The sequence below is a fragment of the Canis lupus genome, chromosome 7, assembly GCF_048164855.1.
Source record: "Canis lupus baileyi chromosome 7, mCanLup2.hap1, whole genome shotgun sequence".
NCBI classification, from domain to species: domain Eukaryota; kingdom Metazoa; phylum Chordata; class Mammalia; order Carnivora; family Canidae; genus Canis; species Canis lupus.
Window position 1 is genome coordinate 71,095,488 of NC_132844.1, and position 27,067 is coordinate 71,122,554.

Here is a 27,067-nt window from a genome sequence, read left to right on the forward strand (position 1 = left end):
TTGGAGGGCGAGCGGGAGGGGCCCCTGGGACACTGACTGTTCGGTCTTGTTCTCTTTCCAGGTGGGGCTGGGGCGCAGGCGGAGGCCCCCGGCGCCCGGGGGAGGGACGGAGGGAGGGGCGCGACGGAGGGGGCTGCCGCTGACCGGCTCTCCCCTCCCCCCTCTTTTGCCCCCGGCAGCGCCAGGCCACTACAGTTACCCGGAGGTGCGCCCCCCAGCCCCGCCCCCCCAGCCCCGTCCCCGGCCGGCTCCCGCCCCGCGGCCCCCGCGCCCCGCGCGCCCCGCTCGGCCCTCGCGGCCAGCGGAGGAGGAGGAGGGGGAGGAGGAGCCTCGGCCCGGGCCCAGCCCGCCGCAGCCCCCTCGGCGGCCGTGGGCCAACCTGCCGGGCGAGCTGGGCCGGTTCCGCGGCAGCGTGCGAGACCTGGAGCGCCACCTGAGAGCTCACGGCTACCCGCTGCGGGCCAACCAGACCTACGCGTCGGTGGCGCGCCGCGTCCACGAGTACCTGCAGCGGCGTCGGGCGGCTGCCGCCCCCCCCGGCTCCCCCGCGCCCCCGGCCCGGCGCCCCGCCCCCGCCGCGAGCCCCGCCCCCGGCGCCTGGAAGGGGGCCTCCGAGCCCGGCACCGACGGCCTCTCGCCGGAGGGCGTGGACCGCGAGGCCGCGCCGCGCCACCCCAAGCCCGAGGTGCTGGGCAGTTCCGCCGACGGCGCGCTACTCGTGTCCCTCGACGGGCTCCGCGGCCACTTCGAGCGCGTGGTGCTGCGCTGGCGGCCCCAGCCCCCCGCGGAGGGCCCCGGCGGGGAGCTGACCGTGCCGGGCACCGCGCGCGCCGTCAGCCTACCCGACCTCACGCCCGGCGCCACCTACCACGTGGAGGTCCACGGGGTGCGGGCAGGGCAGACCTCCACGTCCTACGCGTTCGTCACCACCACAGGTAGCATGCGCTGGGGCCGCGGGAGCACCCATCCCCTGCCCAGCCTCGCCCGACGCTGGAGTCCCCATCGGAGAGTTCCTCTGGCCGCCTCGCTGCTCGGACCACCACCCCACCCGCACCACACCCCGGGGCCCTCAAGCCCGGTCCAGACTCCAGGGGACCCCACAGCAGAGCATGCCCTACTGGGCGCCTAGAAGCCATCTCCACCCCAGGAGCCTCAGGGGGGATACCCAGGGCGAGACCTGGTCTTCAGGGTTCCTGGGACGCTTGCCCGGATTGCCATCCCGGGAACGGACGGGGCGGGCCTGCAGAAACTCACTGGAGCAGTGGGAGTGGGGCACCAGAGTGAAACCATCACTTCCCCACTCTGACTCACTGTGGTGAGGGTGGCCAAAGGCTCTGGTCAGTGGTTAGAGTTTTCCACGATTTGGCCTGGACCTCAAAGGGACACATCAGAACAGTGTGGGGCTGGCCTTGAAGTCATCAGGCAGCTTGTGTCTGTGAGCGGTGAACCCACTGCTTCTTGAGCTGTCTTTCCAGACCTCCTGGCTCACTTCATGCTTATCTCTTCCACAGGAATGATGCCAGGCCCAGGGAAGGGGTGCTCTCGGGCTGCCCTGGGGAGGGATGTGGACCTGTTCTTCCCCACCTAGGGCCCAGATGCCACCTGAGCTGGATGTACCCACGCACACCCTCTTTTCCCTCTCTCCTCACTACCCACTCTCCCCTTGCATCTGCCTTCCCTAACACCACATCCCCTCCTTTCTTCCAGGCTTCTCACTGCAGCACTAATGGAAGCTACGACCACCACCCCGTGGGCAGGGACATGTGCTTGGGGAGGGACGTGGAAGTCTGTGGGGGCTAGAGGCCACAGGAGCCTTGTGAGGGGGGGATGGTCAGCTTTCTTTCTTTCATTTATTGCCTGCAGGCCTGTCTGTTCAGGAATGTGGTGGACAGGGGTGTTGGGAGGATGCAGTAGCCCAGGGAGTGGACTTGGAAGCAGAAGAGGGAGGCTCTGTGGGCTCTTAGAGGCTAGAAGGCAGAACCTGGGGGCTGGATTTCCTTTCTTGCTCTCATTCCCAACTCTCCTGTTTTTCTCACCCTGCCCTTTCCCAGGGTCCTCTCCCTCAGGCCTCTTGGGGGCCACTGATGAGCCTCTTCCCTCAGGCCCTTCAACAACGCAAGGGGCCCGGGCCCCTGAACTGCAGCAGCGCCCCCAGGAGCTAGGAGAGTTGAGGGTGCTGGGCAGAGACAAGACGGGGAAGCTCCGTGTCGCCTGGACTGCTCAGCCTGACACGTTTGCCCACTTCCAGCTGCACCTCCGGGTGCCTGAGGGGCCAGGGCCACATGAGGAGCTCCTGCCCGGGGATGTCCGCCAGGCTCTGGTGCCCTCGCCCCCTCCTGGAGTCCCCTATGAGCTGTCACTGCGTGGGGTCCCCCCGGAGGGCGAGCCCTCTGCCCCTCTCATCTACCAAGGCATTATGGGTATATCCTGAACTCTGTTCCAATCAGTGTCCTGGGGATGGGGAGGGGCTGGGCCATTGGGGCTTTAGAGGTGGCATGGGGATTGTGGGGCTGGGCTGGTGTTTGGGTTGGAGTGGTAAGAGCAAACAAGGAGAGAGGAGGTTGGAGTTGAGGGTTCAGGGGAAAGAGGAATGGAGGGAGTCTCAGAATAAGGATGAGGTGCAGGGGGGAGATGGGAAGAGAAAAGTCAGAGGGTGGGCCTGGGAGTCAAGAGAGGGGCTGTAGGCTCTGGCTTTCCACTTACAGTGTTCTTTGTCCTGTGTCCTCCCCAGTTCCTGGTCACTCACAGATCTCTGAGGGTAGGCATGGGAAGGCCTCAGCCCTGATGATACTGACCCTTAGCCCCCTCTCCCCCTTCCCTTCCCCATAGCCCCCACCACCCCCTCAGGGGGCAGCCTAGAACAGCAGCCCCCATTCTGGGAGCCTGGCCTGTAGTAGGCTGTGCTCCATGGTCCCAGCAGCCAGTTTCTGCTGGGGATGGAGGTTCTTTAGGGTAGGGAGCTCCACAGGGATCAGGGCTTCAGAGACAGGTGAGGTTTGTGGTGTCAGTGAAGCCCAGGGCCTGGACTTCCTGGCTCTCATGTTCCCTCCTGGTCCCTCTTTATGACTAGGGTAGCATACTCCCTGCCACTCCAGGTCAGGCTCAGCACTAGAAGAGAGGGAGGAGAGGGAGAGAAAAGTGGACAGAGGAGTCTTCAGCTGCTCCAGAGTGGCAAGGAGGAGGTTCTGACTCCGGAAGAACCAGGGATGACTGGAAACTCCCCCAGTGGTCTTGATGTGGAGAGGGACTGGGACCTTTGTGAGAGGTGGGGAAACTAGCACAAGGGGAGGGCTAATGCTGTCACTCCAGAACAGAGGAGGGCTGCTCACAGAGGCTTGAGGTGGGGAAGTGGAGGCTCTGGGGGAGGGAGCTGTCAAGGAAGGAGGGACCCAGCCGGCTGAGGAGAGGGAAGGAGACCAGGGACAAAGGTAACGGTTGAGTCCACCTGCTCAACTTCCGCCCCCACGTTCCAGACAGGGATGGGCCGAAGCCTGGGAAGACTTCTGCCCCACCACGCCTGGGTGAGCTAGCAGTGACTGACCAGACCTCTAGCTCCCTGCTCCTGCGCTGGACAGTCCCAGAGGGCGAGTTCGACTCCTTTGTGATCCAGTACAAGGACAGGAACGGACCCCAGGTGGTGCCTGTGGAGGGGTCCAAGCGCTCAGCCCTCATCACCAACCTGGACCTGGGACGCAAGTACAAATTCCTGCTCTATGGGCTCCTGGGCAAGAAGAGGCACAGCCCCCTGGTGGCTGAAGCCAAGATTTGTGAGTGAGATGGTCACACACACCCCTGCCCCTGCCCCCTGCACAACCTTGAAGGGGGTCTTCCCTGTGCTTTGGGAACACCAGGAAGGCTTCCTGGAGGCAGTGGGGCCTCAGATGAATCCAGAAGGGAAAACAGTGGTGGGTCCGGCAGAGAGGTTGAGGAGGACAGTGCCAACAGAGGGAGCCATGGAGAGGCAGGAGCCAATGTGGCCCTGGAGGAGAATCTGTTACCTCACGATGGAGATCAGGGCAGCTGAGGGGACTGAGCTTGCCTGTGTAGGACTGAGGAGCTTAGAGCTCATTTGAGGGCCCTGGGCGGTTGGGGGGAGGGGCGGTCTGAAGGGTTTTAACTGGGAATGACATGATTTAATATTTATCTTACCAATAACAATGAGGCTGTTGCAGAAGCTAGCTGGAGAAGTGAGTTAAGAGCCAACAAGAAATGATACTGGCCCACCTAGGATGGTGGCAGTGAGGCTGGATGAGGGAGGTGGAGGACAATGAGGAGGCCCAGGCAGTCCCATGTTTCTAGAGCAGACAGTCCTGTTCCCTGAGGCGAGGAACAGTGGAGGAGATGAACAGCACAGCATGGGACACTTAGATAAACCTCTTCGGAGCATAGGTTAACAAGATGTTCTAAGTGTATCAACACACTTACTGCCTACAGCGGCCCCGCGAGGCATGCCTGTTTATAGATGAGGAGAGTCAAGGCACAGAGAAGGACAGGGCACTTGAGCAGAAGTGGCAGGGCCACGGGGTTGTCACTGCTGCCCTCACAGGTCTGGAGAGCAGAGAGAAGGCCTGAAAGGGGGCATGGGGGGACAGGAGCCAGGGTGAGGGTGTTGGTGGAGAAGAGATGGTGGCCAACACTCAGAGCACGGGCAGAGGAAGAGGAGCATGCAGAGTAGCCCAAGGGAGTGACTGGCAGACGGGGGCACAGCCAGGGACAGTGGTGTCCTGGATGCCAAAATGAAGGGCGCGGTTAGACATATCAGATTCCATAAGAGTGATTCAGGGCTGTAGAGTGTCCACAGGACTTAGCAATGACCAGGTCACCACTGACTCTGGTGAGAGCTGCCAGTGGAGGGTGGAGCTGGATTAAGAGGGAGATAGAGGTGAGGACATGGCTACAACCAGTGTAGACGGCTCTTTCTGGAAGCTGGACTAGGACTAGAGAGCAAGCAGGGAGGTGGAGGCTGGAGGGAGCTAGCAGCCAAGGAGAGTTGCTCCCGCAAAGGCTGAGGGCACAGTGGCAGGGAGGGAAGGGTTGGTGGTGCAGGGTGGGAGAGAAGGAGGTGGGAGGCTCTCCCGCATTCAAGTACTCCAAAGATGGTGCTTCCCTCTCTTGAGGAAAAACCAACTGGTAGTTAAGCCTGGAAGCAGTAGAGATTGTCCTGGAAGACTTCCTTGGCTGTAGAGGCACAGAAAGGGATGGCCGGGCTCCCTTCTCTCTGAAGCCGTCCACTACGCTGCAGATAGTTAGGGCCACACCAGTCCATACAGTGCTTCTGTGCCATCTAGAACTTGGCACCCTTCCTTTAGGTGAGCACAGCTCTACGCCAGGGCGCACAGCTTGGCAAGCAGAGGCTGGCTGGATTTCAGTCCCTCCGTGCTCCCTCAGCCATGTACCTTTGTGCAGTGAACAGCCTGTACCACCTCACCCAACATCCATATGTGGGAGACAGAGTCCCCCCCTTCCTTTGACCTGTGTCCTCCTCTCTTCCCACCCCTCTTCCCAGTGCCGCTGAGTGATCCCAGCCCAGCAACTCCACCCCGCCTCGGAAAGCTGTGGGTGACAGATCCTACACCAGACTCCCTGCACCTCTCCTGGACTGTCCCCGAGGGCCAGTTTGACTCCTTTGTAGTACAATACAGGGACGGGGATGGACAGCCCCAGGTGATGCCCGTGGAGGGGCCTGAGCGCTCAGTCATCGTCTCCTCCCTGGACCCTAACCACAAGTACAGATTCACTCTGTTTGGGATTGCCAACAAGAAGCAGCATGGCCCCCTCACAGCTGATGGCACCACTAGTAAGTGGCAACTACCTAAGTCTCCCTGTGACCCCTCCCAGTCTTCCCCACACTTGCCCTCAGCTAGGAACCAGCTGGGGCTTCCCAGTGTGATGGCTGACTTGGATACCTGGCCCCACTCCCAGGCTGAGGGAAGCCAGCCTCCCCCGTACTGCTGGGTCCCTTCCATCCCATTCAGCTGCTCCCCAAGGCCCAGAGGATGTGTCATACCCTGACTGTGCCAGACTTCCCAGGAGTTCAGCACTCCTAATGGATGCTGACTGAATAGTGACTCCCTCCCCACTCAGATATGGCAGCCCATCCAAACCCCAAGCCCCAATCTGGGGCTGCCAGTGCAGCCCTCACTGGATCCTCTTATTTACAGCATCGGAGAAGAGAGAGGAATCCCTCTACCCAGAGTCCCCAGAGCAGCCCCTGCTGGGGGAGCTGACGGTGACTGATTCAACCCCAGACTCCCTGCGCCTGTCCTGGACAGTGACCCAGGGCTCCTTCGACTCCTTTGTGGTCCAGTACAAGGATGCACAGGGGCAGCCCCAGGCAGTGCCTGTCAGGGGGGATGAGAATGAGGTCACCATCCCTGGCTTGGAGTCCCACCGGAAGTATAAGATGAACCTCTATGGGCTTCATGGCAGGCAGCGTGTGGGGCCTGTGTCTGTGGTGGCCACCACAGGTAAGTCAGGGTTGCTCAGGCCTCCCTCCACCAGCCCTGTCTTCTGAGCAGGACCTGGTCCGGGGCTCCTTTGTACCTCCCTCTGCCTTCTCTTTCCGGGCTGCATGTCTGCCAAGCCTCTACCCTCTACTTCCCCACATCCCAGGACTTCTCATCCAGCCACCAGCCCCTGACCTTTTTCTGGGCCCTGTTTCTCCATCTCCAAAAACAGGTCTCATTTTCCCCACTCTGAACACCTGGAACACCTCCACCCCAGGCTGCCCTGCCCACAGATATCCTCAGCCACTGTGTTCCTTCCCCTACGCTGGCCTGGCTGGAGCTGCTGTCATTTCTGAGCTCCCATTGGCAACTGCTCGCACCCTCCCACCACTGCTGCTCTGCTCAGAGCTCACAGCTCCAAGGCACAAGAGTCCCTCATTTCCCCAGCTTCTTTCTGGCATGAAAAGGCCTCATTCCAGACCCCACATCCCTGACTCCCAAGCAACTGGGAATGGGGCAAAGGCCTTCCTTTCATTCCCCCACCACTCTGCACTTCTCCACCTGTCCACCCTCTCCCTGGTCAGCACCATTTCTGTGGTTGTGTAGCCTTGTGGTTGGAGCACAGACTCTGGATCCAAGTGCCTAGACTTTAATCCTAGCTCTACAATGTACTGCCTGTGGGACCTTGTGTGAATTATGAACCTCTCTGTATCTCGGCTTCCTCATCTGTCCAGTGAGGATAATGAACAGTCAGTGTACAAACCTACGTGCTTAGAGCAGTACCCCGCACACCAAACTGCTATTCAAGAGTGACCTGCTCCTCATCCCTAGCTCTCTTCCTTCCCAGTTTCCTTTTCTTCTCCTTATCTCCCTGCCTTGCCTATCCTTGCCTGCTCCTTCCTCAGTCTCCTGTCTCATGAGTAGTACTCTAAGGACCAGGGAGTGGGTCACAGAAGCCAGTCTCCCTTCTCCAAGGAGCCTCAGCAAAGACCTACTTGTCAGAAAGTGGGTAGGTGCCCTCGGGGCGGTGATTCTAGACTCAGCCAAGGAAGGGCATGGCCCTCCCGAGCCCTCCACCCTCAAATCTCTCTCCCGCTCTTATCTGAAAGGAGGCACAGGGTTGCCCAGGGAAGCCTCAGCCAGGGCACCTTCTGTCTGGTGTCCTGGTAGGTGGGGTGGGGGCCACTGGAAATCCCTGGGGAGGTGCTGGAGCTGAAAGGGAGGAAGGCAGATGGGAAGAGGCCTTAATGTCCTTCAATCCCCAGAGCTCAGCACTGTCCATGGACACGCTAGGAAATTCCTCAGAGATTCCTCTCTTCCCATCTCAGCTCCTTTCTCAGACATGAGAGGAGACTCCCACCCCGACAGAACCCGCCAGCACCATTCTACCAGCAGTACCTGACGGGTCAGGGGTCTGTCTCCACTCTCTCCAATGAGCTACTGAATGGCTAATGCAAAAGCTACCCAAACCCCAAAGCCTGTAGCTTGAGGACTTTATTTGCTGAATGACCAACAAAGCAAGTCATGCTGTAAGCCCATATCCCCCATCTCTTCTCTCAGCCCCTCAGGACATTGTAGAGGAGACTCCTAGTGCCACCGAGGTGGAGGAGACCCCCACACCTACAGAACCCAGCACGGAGGCCCCAGAGCCCCCCGAGAAGCCCCTCCTGGGGGAGCTGACAGTGACGGGATCCTCCCCAGACTCCCTGAGCCTCTCCTGGACCGTCCCCCAGGGCCACTTTGACTCCTTCACTGTCCAGTACAAGGACAGGGACGGGCGGCCCCAGGTGGTGCGTGTCCCGGGCGACGAGAGTGAGGTGACCGTTGGGGGTCTGGAGCCGGGACGCAAGTACAAGATGCACCTGTATGGCCTGGACAGGGGGCGGCGCGTGGGCCCCGTGTCCACCGTGGGCCTGACCGGTGAGTGAGGGTGGGGCCTATTTCCTTTTCCTCCCACCAGTGCCCCCTATCCTCCCCAGGCCATGGCTCTCCCTTGCTGTGGTGGTCGCTTGAGGCCCCCCACTGCTTGGGGAAGACCCAGAAGAGCAGCTCACTGGGGAGTGGGCTATCACCAGCTTTGTGACCTCAAGCGATTTTTAACCTTTCTGTGTCTCTGTTTCCTCATGTGTAGGAGGAGGATAGGAACAGCTGCCCCACAGAGCTGTAGCAAAGAGTGAATAAGTTAATGAGTTAACAGACACAAAGCACTAAGAAAGGGTCGAGTACAGAGTGCACATGCTATCAGCATTGCCATAATGATGGTTATAGTTACCCTTAGCCTGGGGTCTGCTCTGTCCCCTTTAGCTGACAGATGTGCATGAGGCATGGCTTCTTCATCACTGTAGCTGGAAACTTTCTGTGCCACTCATCCAGTCAGTGACCTTATAGGAAAGAGGGACATCCGTCCCATCCCTTCTCTTGGGCACAGGTATGGGGCCGTCTGGCACCACAGAGGACCCAACCTAGGCATCTTCTCTCCAGAGCCCCAGCGCCAGGGGCCAGAACAGAGGCAGGCCTCTCAGAAGGGGTGTCTCTTTTCCCTTCACTCACTGAAACAATGACACTTATTTTTTCAAAACCAACTTTTACTATAGGGGGAAAGATTAAAAACTTAAAAGCAGAAAAACAGGTTTTCAGAACCTGGTTCCTCTATTTCCACACAGCCCAACCTCACAGTGACCTGGCTGGCTTAGTTTCCAGAACCTTCTACTCCTAATTTCTTTTTGTTCTTCAGTTAGCACTGAGAGTAGGGAGAGGGAAAGCCACCCCAGTTACTGTCCTGCAGGCCTAAAGTAGCAGGGTAGAGGCTCGTGCCCAGCCCAGACATGCTGCTAAGGTTTCTCTTAAGTGACCCTCCATCTGCTGTCTGTCCCAGGCAGCCACACTGGGCTCTGTGAGTCTCTGTCCCTGGTCCCTGGGTAAGAAGAGACTGTGTTGGGCACTGACTGAGCTGGCTAAGGCAGTGCGGTAAAAGGAAAATTAAGTTTGGGAATTTGACAGAGTTCTGCTTATGGCTTTCTTGGTTCTTGGCTTTGTGATCAAGCATGATGTTCATTATCAGAGCAGGAAGGTGATGGGTAGCTGGAACTTGCTGAGCTGCCCGAGGTACCATGTGGCACATGCTGTACCATTGCCAGAAGAGGTGTATATGGCCTATTAGAAACATTTCTTTTTTTTTTTTTTTTTGAAACATTTCTAAATTAGAAAAACATTGTGTCAAGTGCTGCATGGGGACAGCTGTGCTCATGGGTGGTTATAATTCCACCTTTTCCAGTAAAGCCAAGGCACAACAAGGAGGCTTATTTGATGGCGGAGCGACAGTTATTCTCCTTCATGGGAAGAAGTACGGAGAGGGCAAAAGTGAGCAGGAAGTAGATGCTATAGGAGTCATCAGAGCTAGAAGGGGCATGAAACACCATCAGGCCTGCTACCTGGTACCTAGTAGATGCTCTGTACGTGTTAGCCACTCTTACTCCCCCTCCGTCCCTGCCCTCCCCACTCAGACTCATTTGTGTCTTTCAGAGGCCTCCAAAACAGCGCATTTTTAAAACAGGTTTTTATCTCTCTAGAGCCTAGTCTTTATCCTCCCACAGAAGCCAAATGGCTATTGGGAGCCCACCCACCCAGCTACCTCCTCCACTGTTTTATTTCTTGGGACCACCTTCCAGCTTTGGTCATTATTGAGGAGTACCTCTCAGGCTCAGCTGATTCTGGGGTGTGGTGCCCGCCAGGACCTGAACTCGGCCTTTCCCAGCCGAGACCACTCGTTCATTTAACAAACATTTGTGAAGCACCCACTGGGTGCTGGGCACACAGCATCGAGCAAGGCAAAGCCCCTCCCTGTGGAGCTCACATTCTAGCAGAGGGAAAGAGACAGCAAACTCTACACATCTCTCTGTGGTACTGTATATGACTGTGATGAGACCTGGAGAAAAGCAAAGTCCAACAGGTGAGATAGTGAATGGTGGGAAGGAGAATGGAAAGGGCCTCTCTGAAGGAAGACCTGAAGGAGGGAAAGGAGAAGGCACTTTGGGAAGAATATCCCAGGCAGAGGAAGGGGCCCTGACCATCTGTAGACAAGCCAGGAATGTTTGGAATGGCTGGGGCATGATATGTAAGAGATGATCAAAGCCCCATGTAAGGACTTGGCTTTTGCCCCAGTGAGATGGAAGTCATTGCAGGAACAGGCTCTGACTCATGTCTTAACGGTGGAGGGGGGGTGAGGGTGGTGGAGGGAGAGGGTTTAGGAGACCCTTGTCATCCAGTAAGAGCCAGTGGTGCTTGGAGATGGCGGCAGTTGAGTGGAGTTAGGAGGGGTTCAGCTTCTGAAGGTCTTGCTGACAGAACTTACTCCCAGGCAAGATGTAGGTTGGGAGGGGACTCATGGGAGATGCCCAGAATGAAGTGGTGGCTTCACTGAGGTGGGGAGGCTGTGACAGTGTAGGTGTGGGGAGGTGTCCCTAGGGGAACTTGGTTGTGGACTTCATGAGTTTGAGACACAGGAGGCACCCGAGGAAAACACCAGGCAAACACGAGTCTGCAGGGCCCGAGGGAGGGACTTGGAGCCACTGACACACAGCTGGAGGGTCAGCAGCCGTCCCAGGGTCTCAGTGACCATGGATGCCCCTCCTCAACCCCAGCACAGCCCCAGATCCTGACAGGGACTTAGGGAGGGGTTGTGGCCAGACAGATGTTGCCAATCAGTGTAGTTTTACCTCAGAGCCACCTCATGGGCACCACAAAAACAACAGATGTAATAACTAATGAGGGAAAAAGGAGCTTTTCCTCACGGCCTTCCACCGTCTGTCTCAGCTCCACAACCGGAAGAGACTCCAGCCACAGAGCCCCCTCTGGAGCCACGCCTGGGAGAGCTGACAGTGACAGATGTGATGCCCAGCTCCATGGGCCTCGAATGGACAGTCCCTGAGGGCCAATTTGACTCCTTCGTGGTCCAGTACAAGGACAGGGACGGGCAGCCCCAGGTGGTGCCTGTGGCCGCAGACCAGCGCAAGGTCACCATCCCTGGCCTGCACCCTGCACACAAATACAAGATGAATTTCTACGGGCTCCATGATGGGCAGCGCATGGGCCCCCTCTCTGTGGTAGCTGTGACTGGTGAGTGAGCAGGGGTGAGGCAGTTCTCGGGTCACCCAGAATCCCCCCACCCCACAAGCCCTCCCGCAGGTCCTGTCTGGGTGGCCTCCATGGGTCCTCACTGAGGTCACAGGCACTGTCTGTTCCCTGACCCCTTGGCTTCTCCCCAGGCTAGAACCTGCCCTACCCTCCAGTGCCCCTCCATACTGCCCTCTCCCCAGGCAGGAATGTCCTGCTTCCAGCTGACCTAAATCCTCTGGCAGACGCTGTCTCCCCTGACTGTCCACAGCTGTTTTCTTCGTTTCTCTCAAAACCCTGCTGTGACTTGGACTTCTCCTGAAGTGCTTTTTCATTTGGGCTTACAGTACAGGCATCCCTTGAGTCTCTTCTCAGAGGCCCTCAGTGCCCTGGGGTTATAGTCTGCCTTTCTGCTGGAAATGACCCTTGCTCTTGGCTTCATGGGCACAGGTTTCCATTATTTTTCTGCCATGGTGGCTGATGAAACCCATGGACTCCTCTCAGGGCAGTGCTTTAAAATCTACAACATGAATGCATAGGGTTAGAGAGGAAATCAATTATATTGATATTCAATTATCAAAATATTTTATTTTTTTGAGATTTTAGAGTTTTTATTTATTTGACCTAGAGACAGAGAGAGCACAAGCAGAGGGAGCGGCAGGCAGAGGGAGAGAGAGAAGCAGACTCCCCACTGAGCAGGGAGCCCAACTCGACTCAGGGCGCTCGATCCCAGGAGTGGCTGAGATCATGACCTTAGCTGAAGGCAGACTCTTAATGGACTGAGCCACCTGGGTGCCTCCTGCTAAAATATTTTTAATTCAAATTTATGATTTAGTAATACAGGAACTTCTTCATTATCCGTTAAATAATGAGGCTAGTGGCATAACCTCCCCATATTTAGAAGCAGGATGAGTATAAATGGTATTTTGAAGTTTTTGCAGTCATTCTAAGGTGACATGAAAACATCCATTGATGTCACAAGTACTGCTGGCATCACAGTGACTGGCTGCCTTTATTCATCATTGAAGGAAATGCTACATTTCAGTTAGAGGTCAGAGAAAAAGTAGATGTGCCTGTGTCTCATCTTAGTTCGAGGCCTCCTTGAGGCCTTGGGAGCCCAGGAGCCCTTGGGGTGGGGGAATTCTTCTGCCCGAGATCTCAGCTATGTTCTGTTTTCCTGGATCCTAGCTCCCCTCCCACCAGCCCCAGCCACAGAGTCCCTCCAAGAGCCACAGCTGGGGGAGCTGACAGTGACAGACGTGACCCTGGACTCTGTTAGCCTCTCGTGGACAGTCCCCGAGGGTGAATTCGACTCCTTCGTGGTCCAGTACAAGGACAGAGATGGACAGCCCCGGGGGGTGCCTGTGGCCGCAGACCAGCGTGAGGTCACCGTCCCTGGCCTGGAACCCAGCAGGAAGTACAGATTCCTGCTCTACGGGCTTCAGAATGGGAAGAGACGCAGTCCAGTCTCTGTGGAGGCAAAGACAGGTGAGACCCGCCTGGGCCCCCAGCAGCCTTCCCACCTTTCTTCACACCGCCTGATCTTTTTCTTTCTGCCAGGCTTCCCTGCCAGGCATCCCTTTCCCAGGCTTCCCCTTCCTTTGTCCCCAGGACAAAGGCTTCCCTTTGTCCATCTCTTCTGTTTCGTTTGGAAAGCCACACTGCCTGCCCCAATTCAAGGCCAGTGAAAGATGGGGCCAGTCCCTGGGTCTGCTTCCCCCACTGACTTTTTCTCTCTTCTCATTTCCACTCCTGTTGAATGGGGGAAGCCTCTTTAGGACCCTTCCTGGAAGGTGGGACATGGGAGACTGGGGGTGTGGGAGTACAGGGAGCCAGGGGCCCTTTCCATCTGCCTGGGCCTTGCAGCCCTCAGCCTTACGCAGCCCTCACCTCCTGGGAGTTTTGGGTCACCACCTTCTCATTCTACCGTCTCAGGCCTGTCAGGTCCCCTGTCTGCTTCCCCTAGAGGGCCCTGTTCTTCCTGTGCCCTCTTCCCGGAGGCTCGGAAACTGGGAAGCAGAGGAGCCCAGGGCTGACTGCCCAGCCAGGCCCCATCGGGCCCAGCGCAGCTGTGCCCCTTTTCTGGGTTTCAGTCCAGGCCTTCCCCCGCCCCTGGGGGTTCCCTGATGCCAGAAAACTCTAGCAATAACAATGCTGTCAGCATCCTCCCTGGCCAAGAAGGCAGCAGGCCAGCTCCTTCCCAGGCCTCAGGATGGCTTTAGGGCAGACACCAGATCCTTTCTCCATGTGAACTCCCGCTCTTCCCCCCACCAAGTAGGCAGCCCCCACTTCTCCACCAGGTCCCATGAGGGCCACCTCCGTCACAATACCCTGCTTTCCCATCTGCTGTCTACACTCATCAGGGATCCTGTGCCCCTTCTGATGTCCCCAAGGGTCAGTCAGATCATAAAGGGTAGGCTCCTTGGTAAAAGGAAAGAAGTAATCCAAGCTGCACCCTGCTAGGAAAAGAGCCTGGACAGCAGGAGGAATAAGATAAGCAGGAAGCTAGGGGTTCTTTTTTTTCCCCCAGAGATGTCACATTGGCCAAGTGGAGGGAGGCATGGGCTGGCTGGGGATGGTGACAGAGATGGGAGGATGATGGAAATATTTTGGGGAAGCGCTGATCATTTGGACAGCCCTGGGTTTTTCCAACTCTAGTGGGAAGCAGTCAAAGAGTCATTCTGGAAAAAAAATAAACACAAGAATCTTTTCTCTCTGTCAGCTTCCCAAGGTGACGCCAGCCTCGGGGCCACACCCCGGCTCGGGGAGCTGTGGGTGACAGATCCCACCCTGGACTCGCTGCGCCTCTCCTGGACAGTCCCTGAGGGCCACTTTGACTCCTTTGTGGTCCAGTTCAAGGACAGGGATGGGCCCCGGGTGGTTCCCGTGGAGGGCCACAAGCGCTCGGTCACAATTACCCCTCTGGATGCTGGCCGCAAGTACAGATTCCTCCTTTATGGGCTCCTGGGCAAGAGCCGCCATAGCCCCCTCACTGCCGAGGGCACCACAGGTGAGGGTGTCTCTGTCAGGGCCAGTCTCTGCTCCTGGGGCTCCCCTGGGGAAGGTGGCAGCACACAGCCAGGCCAGGGAGGGAGATGGCTGCCATCGCAGTAGTTACTCTCCTCACATAGTACTAGCCCTGTAGGACTCAGCCATGGCAAAGCCCTGTCCCCAGACCTCTCAGTCTTGCCCTTTCAGGTCACCCAAGCTACCAGAAACAGCTTAGCCGCTTCGTCTCTGTCTCTATCTCAGAGCCCTGGAGTGATGTGGATGATGCTAGAACAAAGCATCCCCCAAAGCCCCATCTTGGGAAGGAGCTACAGGTGACCAGCATGACAGCAGACTCTGTGAGCCTCGCATGGACAGTCCCTGAGGGCCACTTTGACTCCTTTGTGGTCCAGTACAAGGACAAGGATGGGCAGCCCCAGGTGGTGCCTGTGGAGGGCAGCCTCAGGGAGGTTAGCATCTCGGGCCTGGATCCGGCCCGCAGGTATAAGCTGCTTCTCTACGGGCTACACCAAGGGAAACGTGTGGGTCCCATCTCTACCATCGCCTTGACTGGTGAGTGAGGCTGTGACCAGAATGCGCCGTCCCTCCTCCTGGTGTCAGCTTTCCTGGTCTGACCGAGCCAGGGGATTTCTGAGCTTCCTATTTCCCTTCTTTTAGGGGAAGGGATAGCCTTATTGAGGCATAATTCACATAAAATTTTATGTGAACAGTGAGTTTTGGTAGATGTATAAGTCATGAAACCATTACCACAGTTGAAATATAAAACATTTCCAGCGACCCCAGAACCCATTTGCCCCTTTGCAATCAGTTCCCCAAATCCCAGCCTCTGTCAGCCACTAACTGCTTTCTCTCCTTATGGTTTTGCCTTTGTAAGCCTCTCACTTAACAGAATCATACAATAAGCACTCTGCACTGGGTTTCTAACATAATGCTTTGGGAATTCATCCCCCTGTTCCATAGTTGGTCATTTTTATTACTGACCTCTAGCCTTCACCTACTCCCCTCCTTCCCTCTCCTTGGAGAGTCTTGTAGCAGCAGCCCAGTCACCCATACCTACCTGTCTCTCTGTACAGTGCCCAGAGAACCTATGAAAGCCGAGGCCCTAAGTCCTCAAAGGCCTGAGCCTCGCTTAGGGGAGGTGACTGTGGAGGAAGCCACCCCAGACACGTTGCATCTCTCCTGGACTGTGATGGAGGGCGAATTTGACTCCTTTGAAGTCGAGTACACAGATGAAGATAGGCAACTCCAAGTAGTCAGGTTAGATGGTGACCGGAATGACATCATCCTCTCTGGCCTGGAATCTGACCACAGATACCTAGTGAACCTGTATGGTTTCCATGGCCAGCAGCGAGTGGGTCCTGCCCACATCGAAGCCCTGACAGGTGAGTGAGGAGAACTTCACTCTATCTGCTTCCTGCCAAATGGCTGTAGAGCCTGGAGGAGAGCAAAGTCCCCATGTTCGCCTGGCCTCTTTCTCTCACGTCCTACTCTCTCTCTCTCCTGTCTGTGTTCAGTCGCAAGGGAAGAGGAGGAAGAACCTTCAGAGCCTCCCATCAAGCCACACCTGGGGGAGCTGGCAGTGACCAAAGCCACCCCCAACTCCCTGCACCTGTCCTGGACCATCCCCGAGGGCCAGTTTGGCCACTTCCTGGTCCAGTACAAGAATGGGGATGGGCAGCCCAAGGCGGTGAGGGTGCCAGGGCATGAAGACGGGGTCACCATCTCAGGCCTGGAGCCAGACCACAAGTACAAGATGAACCTGTATGGCTTCCACGGTGGCCAGCGCATGGGCCCCATCTCTGCCATTGGGGTGACAGGTGAGTAGCCAGTGGAAGCCTCAGGGTTGGGCCAGTGGCAGGACCCCCCTCTCTCAGGTAATGGGTGAGTGGGGTGCAGGAGGCCCTTCTGCTCAAGGTGCTCCCCTGCTGGGGCTCCCTGAGGACCGAGGGGGTCCTCCAATGCAGAGAAGGGCGGGCCTCCGTGAGCTGTGCTGGTGGCTGGACAGGCTTCCCCATGGCTGACCCTGGAGGCTCCCAGCATGTTTGTGAGATGTGGGCTGAGCAAGCCCACCCAGCCCCGAGGATGGGCTTCACTGAACTGAATCGGGAGCCCCCAGACCCGGTCACAGCTTCTCCATCCTTCTCCTAAGACCTGAGGATGTCTCCCGGGGACCCTGCCTCACCCTCTCCATGTGTCTCTTTCTCAGCTGCAGAAGAAGAGACGCCAACCCCCACCGAGGTGGAGGAGACCCCCAGCCCCACAGAACCCAGCACAGAGGCCCCAGAGCCCCCCAAGGAGCCCCTCCTGGGGGAGCTGACGGTGACGGGATCCTCCCCAGACTCCCTGAGCCTCTCCTGGACCGTCCCCCAGGGCCACTTTGACTCCTTCACTGTCCAGTACAAGGACAGGGATGGGCGGCCCCAGGTGGTGCGTGTCCCGGGCGACGAGAGTGAGGTGACTGTTGGGGGTCTGGAGCCGGGACGCAAGTACAAGATGCACCTGTATGGCCTGGACAGGGGGCGGCGCGTGGGCCCCGTGTCCACCGTGGGCCTGACCGGTGAGTGACGGCGGGGACCTTCAGGGTTGGGCTGGGTAAAGTCTCATTGGTGGAGCCTCCAGAGTGTCCTCCACTGGAAATCCAGGAACCTAAAGCCTCACCTAACCTGCCCTCCACCCAGTAACATGTCAGGACAGGTGTGATGTGGGGTGGAAGCCGAAGGCCAGGGACGTGCCAGGCATGTGCCCGAGAGGTATGTGGGGTGGAAGCCTTCGAGGCAGTGATCCACTGACCCATGTGTGGCTTTCTGTTTTGCCTGGGAACCCTGGAAAGATCTTTGTGTGTGTGTGTGTGTGTGTGTGTGTGTGTGTGTGTGTATGCGTGGTTGGGAAATGCCATGAAATATTAATTCATCCGCTCAACAAATACCCAATATGTAAGATTGGATACACACAAAGAGAAAGAAGAGCATAAGGAGCTCCCGTGTGTCCATTGCCCTGTTGCAGCCTAGTATTAACTCCTGGCCAGTCTGGCTCCTCTGCACCCCGCCCACCCCTTGCCTCCCCCCACTGGAATGTATTCTTCATTCACAGCTTTCCTGAGATATAATTTACATGCCTCAAAGTTCACCTGCTTTAAGTATACAGCGTAATGATTTTTAGTCTATTTACAGGGTTGTCCCACCCCTATCTAATTTCCTTTACGCCCAAAGAGCATTCCGTTGTATGGATATATTATTGCTGTATTGGTAAACTCAACCCAGATGCTCTATACTTCATCCCGTACCTCGTGGCTTCATGTTTAGTGTGTTACTCTTTTTAAAAAAGACTATTTAAGAGGAGTCCGGGTGGCTCAGTGGGTTAAGCTTCCGGCTCTGGATTTCGGCTCAGGTCATGATCTCAAGGTCATGACTGGAGTTCACTGGAGTGAACCTGATCATGGCAGAGAGAAAGTTCTAATTATACTAGGGCTCCCGGGCATGGGGAGTCAGGCTGCGAACCAGCCATCAGGCAAAGAGGTGTGTGTGTGTGTGTGTGTGTGTGTGTGTGTGTGTGTGTGTCCGGAGGTCCTGGGGCCGGGCCAGGACCGGGCAGCACGCTTGAGCCAGCCTGCCAGGTACCCACAGGACAGCTGGGACCCAAGGTGGGAAGGTGTTAGCTTGGTGACAGCGTTAGAGTCAGATCCACGTCACAGCTGGTGCCAAGGCCTGGAAACTAGGATCATGGTGGCCCCTGAGAGGGACTGGGAGGATTTTGTGTGAGATCCTCTGAGTGGGGGAAAGAGTCCTGAGACAGGGGTAGAGCAGTAGGAGCAGTTCAGAAGGCAGGGACTCCTCCTGGGGATGGAGACGGTTGTTGCAATGTTAAGCTGAGCCCAGTGCCGTCCCTTGTGCACTGAAGGGCTCATCCTGGCCCCCTGTGAGGAACGGGTGGGCACAAGGAGAACAGGGAGGCAGGGAGCCCAGGGGGGAGGTGGTGACCCAGGTGGCAGGCGACAGCACTGGGATTGGCCCCAAGGCAGGCTGGTGGGGCTACAGGTATGGGGAGCTCAGGAGGCACTTAGGAGTGGGTTGGACACTCTGAGTCTGATGGCAGCTGGGGACGCAGACAGAGCCAGGAAGCCTCCAGCGTCCTGGCTGGGGAAAGGTGAGGTGTTTGGGGTCTGAGCAAACACATGAGCCAAAGGGAGTGAGATGCCAAGGAGACCCCAGGGAAGGGAGGTCTAGGGCCCAGGATGCAGGGGAGGTGGGTACTGAAGAGAGCAGTGGGCAGGGGAAGGGCAGGGGAGGGCAGGGCAAGATGAGGATATGCGCCCAGAAGGCCAACACAGGAACCTGGGACATTAAGGGAAGAGTGGATGAGTTAGAGCCGCCGTGGGTGGCAATGCTCTGCTCCTTATGATCTTATTTTTCTAGACACCTACTTAGAGGCTGACCTGCACATCCTCATCTGTCTCTGTATGTCTCTGTCCCCTCCAGAATATGAAGCTGTGACCACCCAAGCCCCATCCACCATGTCCTCTGAGCCTCCCATCAAGCCACACCTGGGGGAGCTGGCAGTGACCAAAGCCACCCCCAACTCCCTGCACCTGTCCTGGACCATCCCCGAGGGCCAGTTTGACCACTTCCTGGTCCAGTACAAGAATGGGGATGGGCAGCCCAAGGCGGTGAGGGTGCCAGGGCATGAAGACGGGGTCACCATCTCAGGCCTGGAGCCAGACCACAAGTACAAGATGAACCTGTATGGCTTCCACGGTGGCCAGCGCATGGGCCCCATCTCTGCCATTGGGGTGACAGGTGAGTAGCCAGTGGAAGCCTCAGGGTTGGGCCAGTGGCAGGACCCCCCTCTCTCAGGTAATGGGTGAGTGGGGTGCAGGAGGCCCTTCTGCTCAAGGTGCTCCCCTGCTGGGGCTCCCTGAGGACCGAGGGGGTCCTCCAATGCAGAGAAGGGCGGGCCTCCGTGAGCTGTGCTGGTGGCTGGACAGGCTTCCCCATGGCTGACCCTGGAGGCTCCCAGCATGTTTGTGAGATGTGGGCTGAGCAAGCCCACCCAGCCCCGAGAATGGGCTTCACTGAACTGAATCAGGAGCCCCCAGACCCGGTCACAGCTTCTCCATCCTTCTCCTAAGACCTGAGGATGTCTCCCGGGGACCCTGCCTCACCCTCTCCATGTGTCTCTTTCTCAGCTGCAGAAGAAGAGACGCCAACCCCCACCGAGGTGAAAGAGACCCCCAGCCCCACAGAACCCAGCACAGAGGCCCCAGAGCCCCCCAAGGAGCCCCTCCTGGGGGAGCTGACTGTGACGGGATCCTCCCCAGACTCCCTGAGCCTCTCCTGGACCGTCCCCCAGGGCCACTTTGACTCCTTCACTGTCCAGTACAAGGACAGGGATGGGCGGCCCCAGGTGGTACGTGTCCCGGGCGACGAGAGTGAGGTGACTGTTGGGGGTCTGGAGCCGGGACGCAAGTACAAGATGCACCTGTATGGCCTGGACAGGGGGCGGCGCGTGGGCCCCGTGTCCACCGTGGGCCTGACCGGTGAGTGACGGCGGGGACCTTCAGGGTTGGGCTGGGTAAAGTCTCATTGGTGGAGCCTCCAGAGTGTCCTCCACTGGAAATCCAGGAACCTAAAGCCTCACCTAACCTGCCCTCCACCCAGTAACATGTCAGGACAGGTGTGATGTGGGGTGGAAGCCGAAGGCCAGGGACGTGCCAGGCATGTGCCTGAGAGGCATGTGGGGTGGAAGCCTTCGAGGCAGTGATCCACTGACCCATGTGTGGCTTTCTGTTTTGCCTGGGAACCTGGAAAGATCTTGTGTGTGTGTGTGTGTGTGTGTGTGTGTGTATGCGTGGTTGGGAAATGCCATGAAATATTAATTCATCCGCTCAACAAATACCCAATATGTAAGATTGGATACACACAAAGAGAAAGAAGAGCATAAGGAGCTCCCGTGTGTCCATTGCCCTGTTGCAGCCTAGTATTAACTCCTGGCCAGTCTGGCTCCTCTGCACCCCGCCCACCCCTTGCCTTCCCCCCACTGGAATGTATTCTTCATTCACAGCTTTCCTGAGATATAATTTACATGCCTCAAAGTTCACCTGCTTTAAGCATACAGCGTAATGACTTTTAGTCTAAAAATCTGGGCCCAAGGCAGATGCTCAACTGCTGAGCCACCGAGGCATTCCGTTTTTAAAAGATTTTATTTATTTATTTATGAGAGACACAGAGAGAGAGAGAGAGAGAGAGAGGCACAGACACAGGCAGAAGAAGCAGGCTCCATGCAGGGGGCCCAATGTAGGACTCAATCCCCGGTCTCCAGGATCACACCCTGGGCTGAAGGTGGTGCTAAACCCATGAGCCCCCCAGGCTGCCCTATTTTGCCTTTAAAAATGAACAATCAGGGATCCTTGGGTGGCTCAGCGGTTTAGCACCTGCCTCCAGCCCAGGGTCTGATCCTGGAAACCCAGGATCGAGTTTTTTGGTTTTTTTTGTGTTTTAAAAAAAGAACAATCATTCATTAGTATCATTAAGTATGTAGGTAATGTTAGTTTCCTGATTGTCTCTTAAGTGTTGTTTTGCAATCTGTTGCTGGGGTCAGGTCCAAAAAAAGGAGAATACATTTAAGTTGGGAGAAAATGAATTTTAAATAGGGTGGTCAAGATTGGCCCTGAAGAGATGACATTTGAACAATGAACTTAAAGAAGTGTGGGCATGAGCCATGCAGGCATCCAGGGTCAAACATTCATGCAAAGGGAATAATCAGTGCAAAGGCCCTGAGGCAGGAGGCTGCCTGGTAAGTTTGACAGACCTGAGGAGGCCACAAAAAAACGATGATAAGCAGAAATGGATCATAAGTTAGGTCTACAGAGCTGGCCCACCTTCTGGTCTGAATCCAGGAGAGCCAAGGCCTCAACTACTTCTTCCAGCAACAGGAAAAGTTCTGTTTGCATCTATCCCCAGACCCTGAAGGGGAGCCCCTTACCAGCACCCTTCTGAAGCCACACCTGGGAGAGCTGACCGTGATGGACACCACCCCTGACTCCCTGCACCTGTCCTGGACTGTCCCCAAGGGCCAGTTTGACCACTTCCTGATCCAGTATAAGAATGGGGATGGGCATTCCAAGGCAGTGAGGGTGCCAGGGCATGAGGACAGAGTCACCATCTCAGGCCTGGAGCCAGGCCACAAGTATAAGATGAACCTGTATGGCTTCCACGGTGGCCAGCGTGTGGGCCCTGTCTCAGCTGTTGGTTTAACTGGTGAGTATGCAGTCCCTGCTCCAGCTGGACTCAGTTTCTCTTTCATGTCAGTATTCAGGTGTTTTTGCCCCACTGTCCCTGAGACTGAGCCTCCCGAGTTCCTGAGAACAGTTCTGCTTATGTCTATCCCAAGCCTTCAGTGTTGCCCCAGCCATCTTACCTTTTACACACAGGCTTTCTTTTTCTTTCTTTCTTTTTTTTTTTAAATCTCTATTCCCAACATGGGCCTGGAACTCACAACCCCAAGACCAAGAGCCACATGTTCTAGCCAGTCAGGTGACCACACACACAGGCTTTTTGGTCCTTGAAGAGGCAGGGAACCAGAGAAGTAAGAGACTCAGACAGACCTGGGGTTAACCCTAGCCTCAGCCCATTTGAGCTGTATGACCCCAGGAGAGTTACTCAACCTCTCTGTGCGTCCCTTTCTTCATCTGTAAAGAAGGAAGAGGAAGAAAATTAATTTCTGAACTCTTAGGATGAATTCTCATAATTATTGATTTCAATGGGTAAAATCATATGTGTTCTTCAACTCCCAAACTGATCCTTATTTATGCTAAATGAACACTGAATCCTGCTACCATGGATGCTGTTACTTCAACAGTTAGTATTCGTTGTATCTGCAACTTCCTAAGGCACCTTCCCTTCATTCATTACATGCTAACAGGGCTGTTCATTGCTTTTGTTAAGTTCTTTTGGAGCTATTACCCCCTGATGCTTAAGACCTGCTTCCCAAACAGAGCAGATAGGAAACAAAATGATTTCATAATTCAGCTATGAAGGAAGAATGAAACCCTAAGCAGAACAGAAAAGCTGAAAGAGACCTGGGTGTGAGAAGTCATCCATGCCATAAATTACGGAGAGAGCAAATATAAGCCCCAAACCACCCAGGTGCAGAGTTGATCTCCTGTGTCTCATCTCTTTGGCCTCAACTGTGAAAGCTAAATTTGTCTCTAAAAAAATGCTCAGAAGCCTTCTAAACACAAGGAGGTATTAAAGGAAAATATTCACAAAGTAGACTATCCAAACCTGAATAGATGTACCTCCTGATGTGACTTGCCTGGTATGCTTGGTGGTGTTAGAAACCCTTAGCTCTGTCTCTCTATGCAGATTTGCTCTGTGGCTCCCAAGGGCTCAGTGCATGAATGCATGTATTGAGCATCATGGCAGTCCCGGCCTCCCATCATGATGGCACCACAAGAGTGTGGTCCGTTCTTTGGTAACTGAACATTCAAACCAGGGAAATGACGTCTTAACCCTGGGAAGCTGGCATCCAGGCTGGAGGGCCTTGGTGTGTCTGGGAGACATCTAAACATCTTTTATTAGATGGAGGCCCATGAAGCACATCCAAAAATTCTCTTTGTATCCTCATCCAGCCCCAGGAAAGGACCATGAAATACCAGCCCCCACAGATCCACGCACCACGACTCCCAAGCCTCCCATCAAGCCACACCTGGGGGAGCTGGCAGTGACCAAAGCTACCCCCAACTCCCTGCACCTGTCCTGGACCATCCCCGAGGGCCAGTTTGACCACTTCCTGGTCCAGTACAAGAATGGGGATGGGCAGCCCAAGGCGGTGAGGGTGCCAGGGCATGAAGACGGGGTCACCATCTCAGGCCTGGAGCCAGACCACAAGTACAAGATGAACCTGTATGGCTTCCACGGTGGCCAGCGCATGGGCCCCATCTCTGCCATTGGGGTGACAGGTGAGTAGCCAGTGGAAGCCTCAGGGTTGGGCCAGTGGCAGGACCCCCCTCTCTCAGGTAATGGGTGAGTGGGGTGCAGGAGGCCCTTCTGCTCAAGGTGCTCCCCTGCTGGGGCTCCCTGAGGACCGAGGGGGTCCTCCCATGCAGAGAAGGGCGGGCCTCCGTGAGCTGTGCTGGTGGCTGGACAGGCTTCCCCATGGCTGACCCTGAGGCTCCCAGCATGTTTGTGAGATGTGGGCTGAGCAAGCCCACCCAGCCCCGAGGATGGGCTTCACTGAACTGAATCGGGAGCCCCCAGACCCGGTCACAGCTTCTCCATCCTTCTCCTAAGACCTGAGGATGTCTCCCGGGGACCCTGCCTCACCCTCTCCATGTGTCTCTTTCTCAGCTGCAGAAGAAGAGACGCCAACCCCCACCGAGGTGGAGGAGACCCCCAGCCCCACAGAACCCAGCACAGAGGCCCCAGAGCCCCCCAAGGAGCCCCTCCTGGGGGAGCTGACGGTGACGGGATCCTCCCCAGACTCCCTGAGCCTCTCCTGGACCGTCCCCCAGGGCCACTTTGACTCCTTCACTGTCCAGTACAAGGACAGGGATGGGCGGCCCCAGGTGGTGCGTGTCCCGGGCGATGAGAGTGAGGTGACCGTTGGGGGTCTGGAGCCGGGACGCAAGTACAAGATGCACCTGTATGGCCTGGACAGGGGGCGGCGCGTGGGCCCCGTGTCCACTATAGGCCTGACCGGTGAGTGAGGTGACATGGATCAGAGATCTTCAGGGAGAACTACCTTTTTTCATGGGTAACCCAGATGACTGTTCTGTTCTTTTGCTAGTCCCTAAGAATCCACACCTCCCCTCCCCATTTCATACCATTTCTTCCACGGCCCTGAACTGTGGCCTGTGCCTAGGAGTTTGGTATTTGCTAACCTGAAGCCTCATCATACATATTAGCATAACCTCCTTCTGATGATCAGCTACTAGGTGTCTCTACAAGAGAAATGTGTCAAGCACTGGCCAAGCGCGCGCGTGCGCGCGCGCACACACACACACACACACACACACACAAGAAGGAAAGAAAGAGGACAACTTCCAACCACATTGGGATGATTAAATATTTAAGCAACATCTATGAGTTTTTTGCCATCACCAAAATGTTTTAACATAAGACAATTTACTTGATAATATTATAATCAAAAAGGGGCCTCCAAATTTTGTAAGGATGCTAATCATAACCACTGGAAAATAACATGCGTGGCAAGAAAATTGGAAAGAAACACATCTTACAGGATGCATGGTTTGGAGGACAGGATAGAATGTTCCAGCCTTTTTTGTTTTATTCTATTCTGTTGTTCCAAAATTTCTTAAATGGTGAACATTTCTTTTATAATCAGGAATTATTTCTTTTAAATATAATGTCTTTTCCTCCCTTGCACCCCTTCCATCTTTTCCCCCATTGCTCTTGCAATTTATTTCATATTTAATTCTGAAAAAGTCATAATTTCTAGTCCCTAAGAAATTACGGAGGCAAAATCCCAAGGCGAATTAAATTCTAAAAAGGAGAGTCAGGATGGTTTTTCTAAGTCAGGGTCAGCCGGATTCTCTCTCTCTCTCTCTCTCTTTTTTTAAATTAGTTTCAAGGGTAGAGTTTAACGATTCATCAGTTTCATATAACACCCAGATCTCTTTACATCACATGCCCTCCTTAATGCCCATCCCCTGGTTACCCCATCCCCCACCCACCTCCCCTCCAGGAACCCTCACTTTGTTTCCTATAGTTCGACATCTCTTATGGTTTGTCTCCCTCTCTGTTTTTATCTTATGTTATTTTTCCTTCTCTTCACATATGTTCATCTGTCTTGTTTCTTGAATTCCACATATGAGTGAAATCATATGATAATTGTCTTTCTCTGACTGACTTATTTCCCTTAGCATAACACCCTCTAGTTCCAACCACATCATTGCAAATGGTAAGATTTCACTCTTTCTGATGGCTAATATTCCATTGTGTGTGTGTGTATACATATATGTATGTATGTATGTATATATGTATATATATCTCACATCTTCTTTATCCATTCATCTGTCAGTGGACACCTAGGCTCTTTCTATACTTTGGCTAATGTGGACATTGCTGCTATAAACATTGGGGTGCAGGTACCCCTTCACTCCATTATGTTTGTATCCTTGGATAAATACCTATTAGTACAATTGCTAGATCACAGGTAGCTCTATTTTTGGCTTCTTGAGGAAGTTCCACCGTGTTTTCCAGAGTGGCTAAACCAGTCTGCATTCCTACCAACAGTGTAAGACGGTTCCCCTTTCTCCACAAGCTCACCAACATTTGTTTCCCGTTTTGTTAGTTATAGCCATTCTCACTGGTGTGAAGTGGTATCTCATAGTGGTTTTGATTTGTACTTCCCTGATGGCAAGTGATAGGGAGCATTTTTCTTTTTCTTTTTCTTTTTTTTTTTAAATTTTATTTATTCACGAGAAACACAGAGAGAGAGGCAGAGACACAGGCAGAGGGAGAAGCAGGCTCCGTGCAGGGAGCCCGATGTGGGACTCTATCCCGGGACCCAGGGATCATGCCCTGGGCCAAAGCGAGGTGCTAAACCATTGAGCCAGCCTGGTGTCCCTTTTTTTTTTTTTTTTAAGATTTTATTTATTTATTCCTGAGAGACACACAGAGAGAGAGGCAGAGACACAGGCAGAGGGAATGTGGAGCATTTTTTTCATGTGTCTGTTGACCATATGTAGGTCTTCTTTTTTTAATTTAATTTATTTATTTATTTTTAAATTTATCATTATTATTATTTATGTGTAGGTCTTCTTTGGAGAAATGTCTGTCATGTCTTCTGCCCATTTCTTGATTGGGTTATTTGTTCTTTGGGGGTTGAGTTTGATAAGTTCTTTATAGATTTTGGGTACTAGCCCTATATCTGATAAGACATTTGCAAAGATCTTCTCCCATTCTGTCGGTTGTCTTTTGATTTTTGCAACTGTTTGCTGTGCAAAAGGTTTTTATCTTGATGAAGTCCCAGTAGCTCATTTTTGCCTTTGTTTCCCTTGCCTTTGGAGACGTGTCTAGCAAGAAGCTGCTGCAGCCAAGGTTGAAGAGGTTGCTACTTGTGTTCTCCTCTAGGATTTTGATGGATTCCTGTCTCACACTTAGATCTTTCATTCATTTTGAGTCTATTTTTGTGTCTGATGTAAGAAGGGGTCCAGTTTCATTCTTCTGCATGTGGCTGTCCAATTTTCCCAACACCGTTTATTGAAGAGACTGTCTTTGTTCCAGTGGATATTTTTTCCTGCTTTGTCAAACATTATTTGACCATAGAGTTGAAGGCCCATTTCTGGGTTCTCTATTCAGTGTCAGCTCGATTCTGATGCCCCATGAGAACAGAGTTTCTCTGTGTGCCGTGAGGGAGAGCCCAGCACCCTGGAGAGAGCCTTCTGTAGGGGTGGGGCTCACCGCCTCTGCGAGACCAAGTGAGAGGCTCTATGAGGTTCCTTCTCCTCTCCTGAAGATACTTCACACAGAGGACCAATT

General features: G+C 54.9%; 1 protein-coding gene across 10 annotated transcripts in view; it reads left to right on the forward strand.

The window, feature by feature from the left end:
- TNXB (tenascin XB) overlaps positions 1-27,067 on the forward strand; it is a 56,622-nt gene that overhangs the window by 17,250 nt on the left and 12,305 nt on the right. For 3 of the 10 annotated variants that reach the window (XM_072833609.1, XM_072833613.1, XM_072833614.1), the window contains exons 7-24: positions 180-935; positions 2,052-2,420; positions 3,474-3,767; positions 5,507-5,797; positions 6,162-6,467; positions 8,007-8,366; positions 11,259-11,561; positions 12,747-13,046; positions 14,281-14,568; positions 14,811-15,119; positions 15,641-15,949; positions 16,082-16,384; positions 16,774-17,124; positions 19,043-19,360; positions 19,750-20,100; positions 21,524-21,820; positions 23,194-23,523; positions 23,912-24,262. In XM_072833609.1, coding sequence (XP_072689710.1) covers positions 180-935; positions 2,052-2,420; positions 3,474-3,767; positions 5,507-5,797; positions 6,162-6,467; positions 8,007-8,366; positions 11,259-11,561; positions 12,747-13,046; positions 14,281-14,568; positions 14,811-15,119; positions 15,641-15,949; positions 16,082-16,384; positions 16,774-17,124; positions 19,043-19,360; positions 19,750-20,100; positions 21,524-21,820; positions 23,194-23,523; positions 23,912-24,262 — 6,186 coding nt within the window. The remainder of the gene's footprint in view (positions 1-179; positions 936-2,051; positions 2,421-3,473; positions 3,768-5,506; positions 5,798-6,161; positions 6,468-8,006; positions 8,367-11,258; positions 11,562-12,746; positions 13,047-14,280; positions 14,569-14,810; positions 15,120-15,640; positions 15,950-16,081; positions 16,385-16,773; positions 17,125-19,042; positions 19,361-19,749; positions 20,101-21,523; positions 21,821-23,193; positions 23,524-23,911; positions 24,263-27,067) is intronic. The other 7 variants (XM_072833610.1, XM_072833611.1, XM_072833612.1 and 4 more) reach the window with 7 other exon arrangements.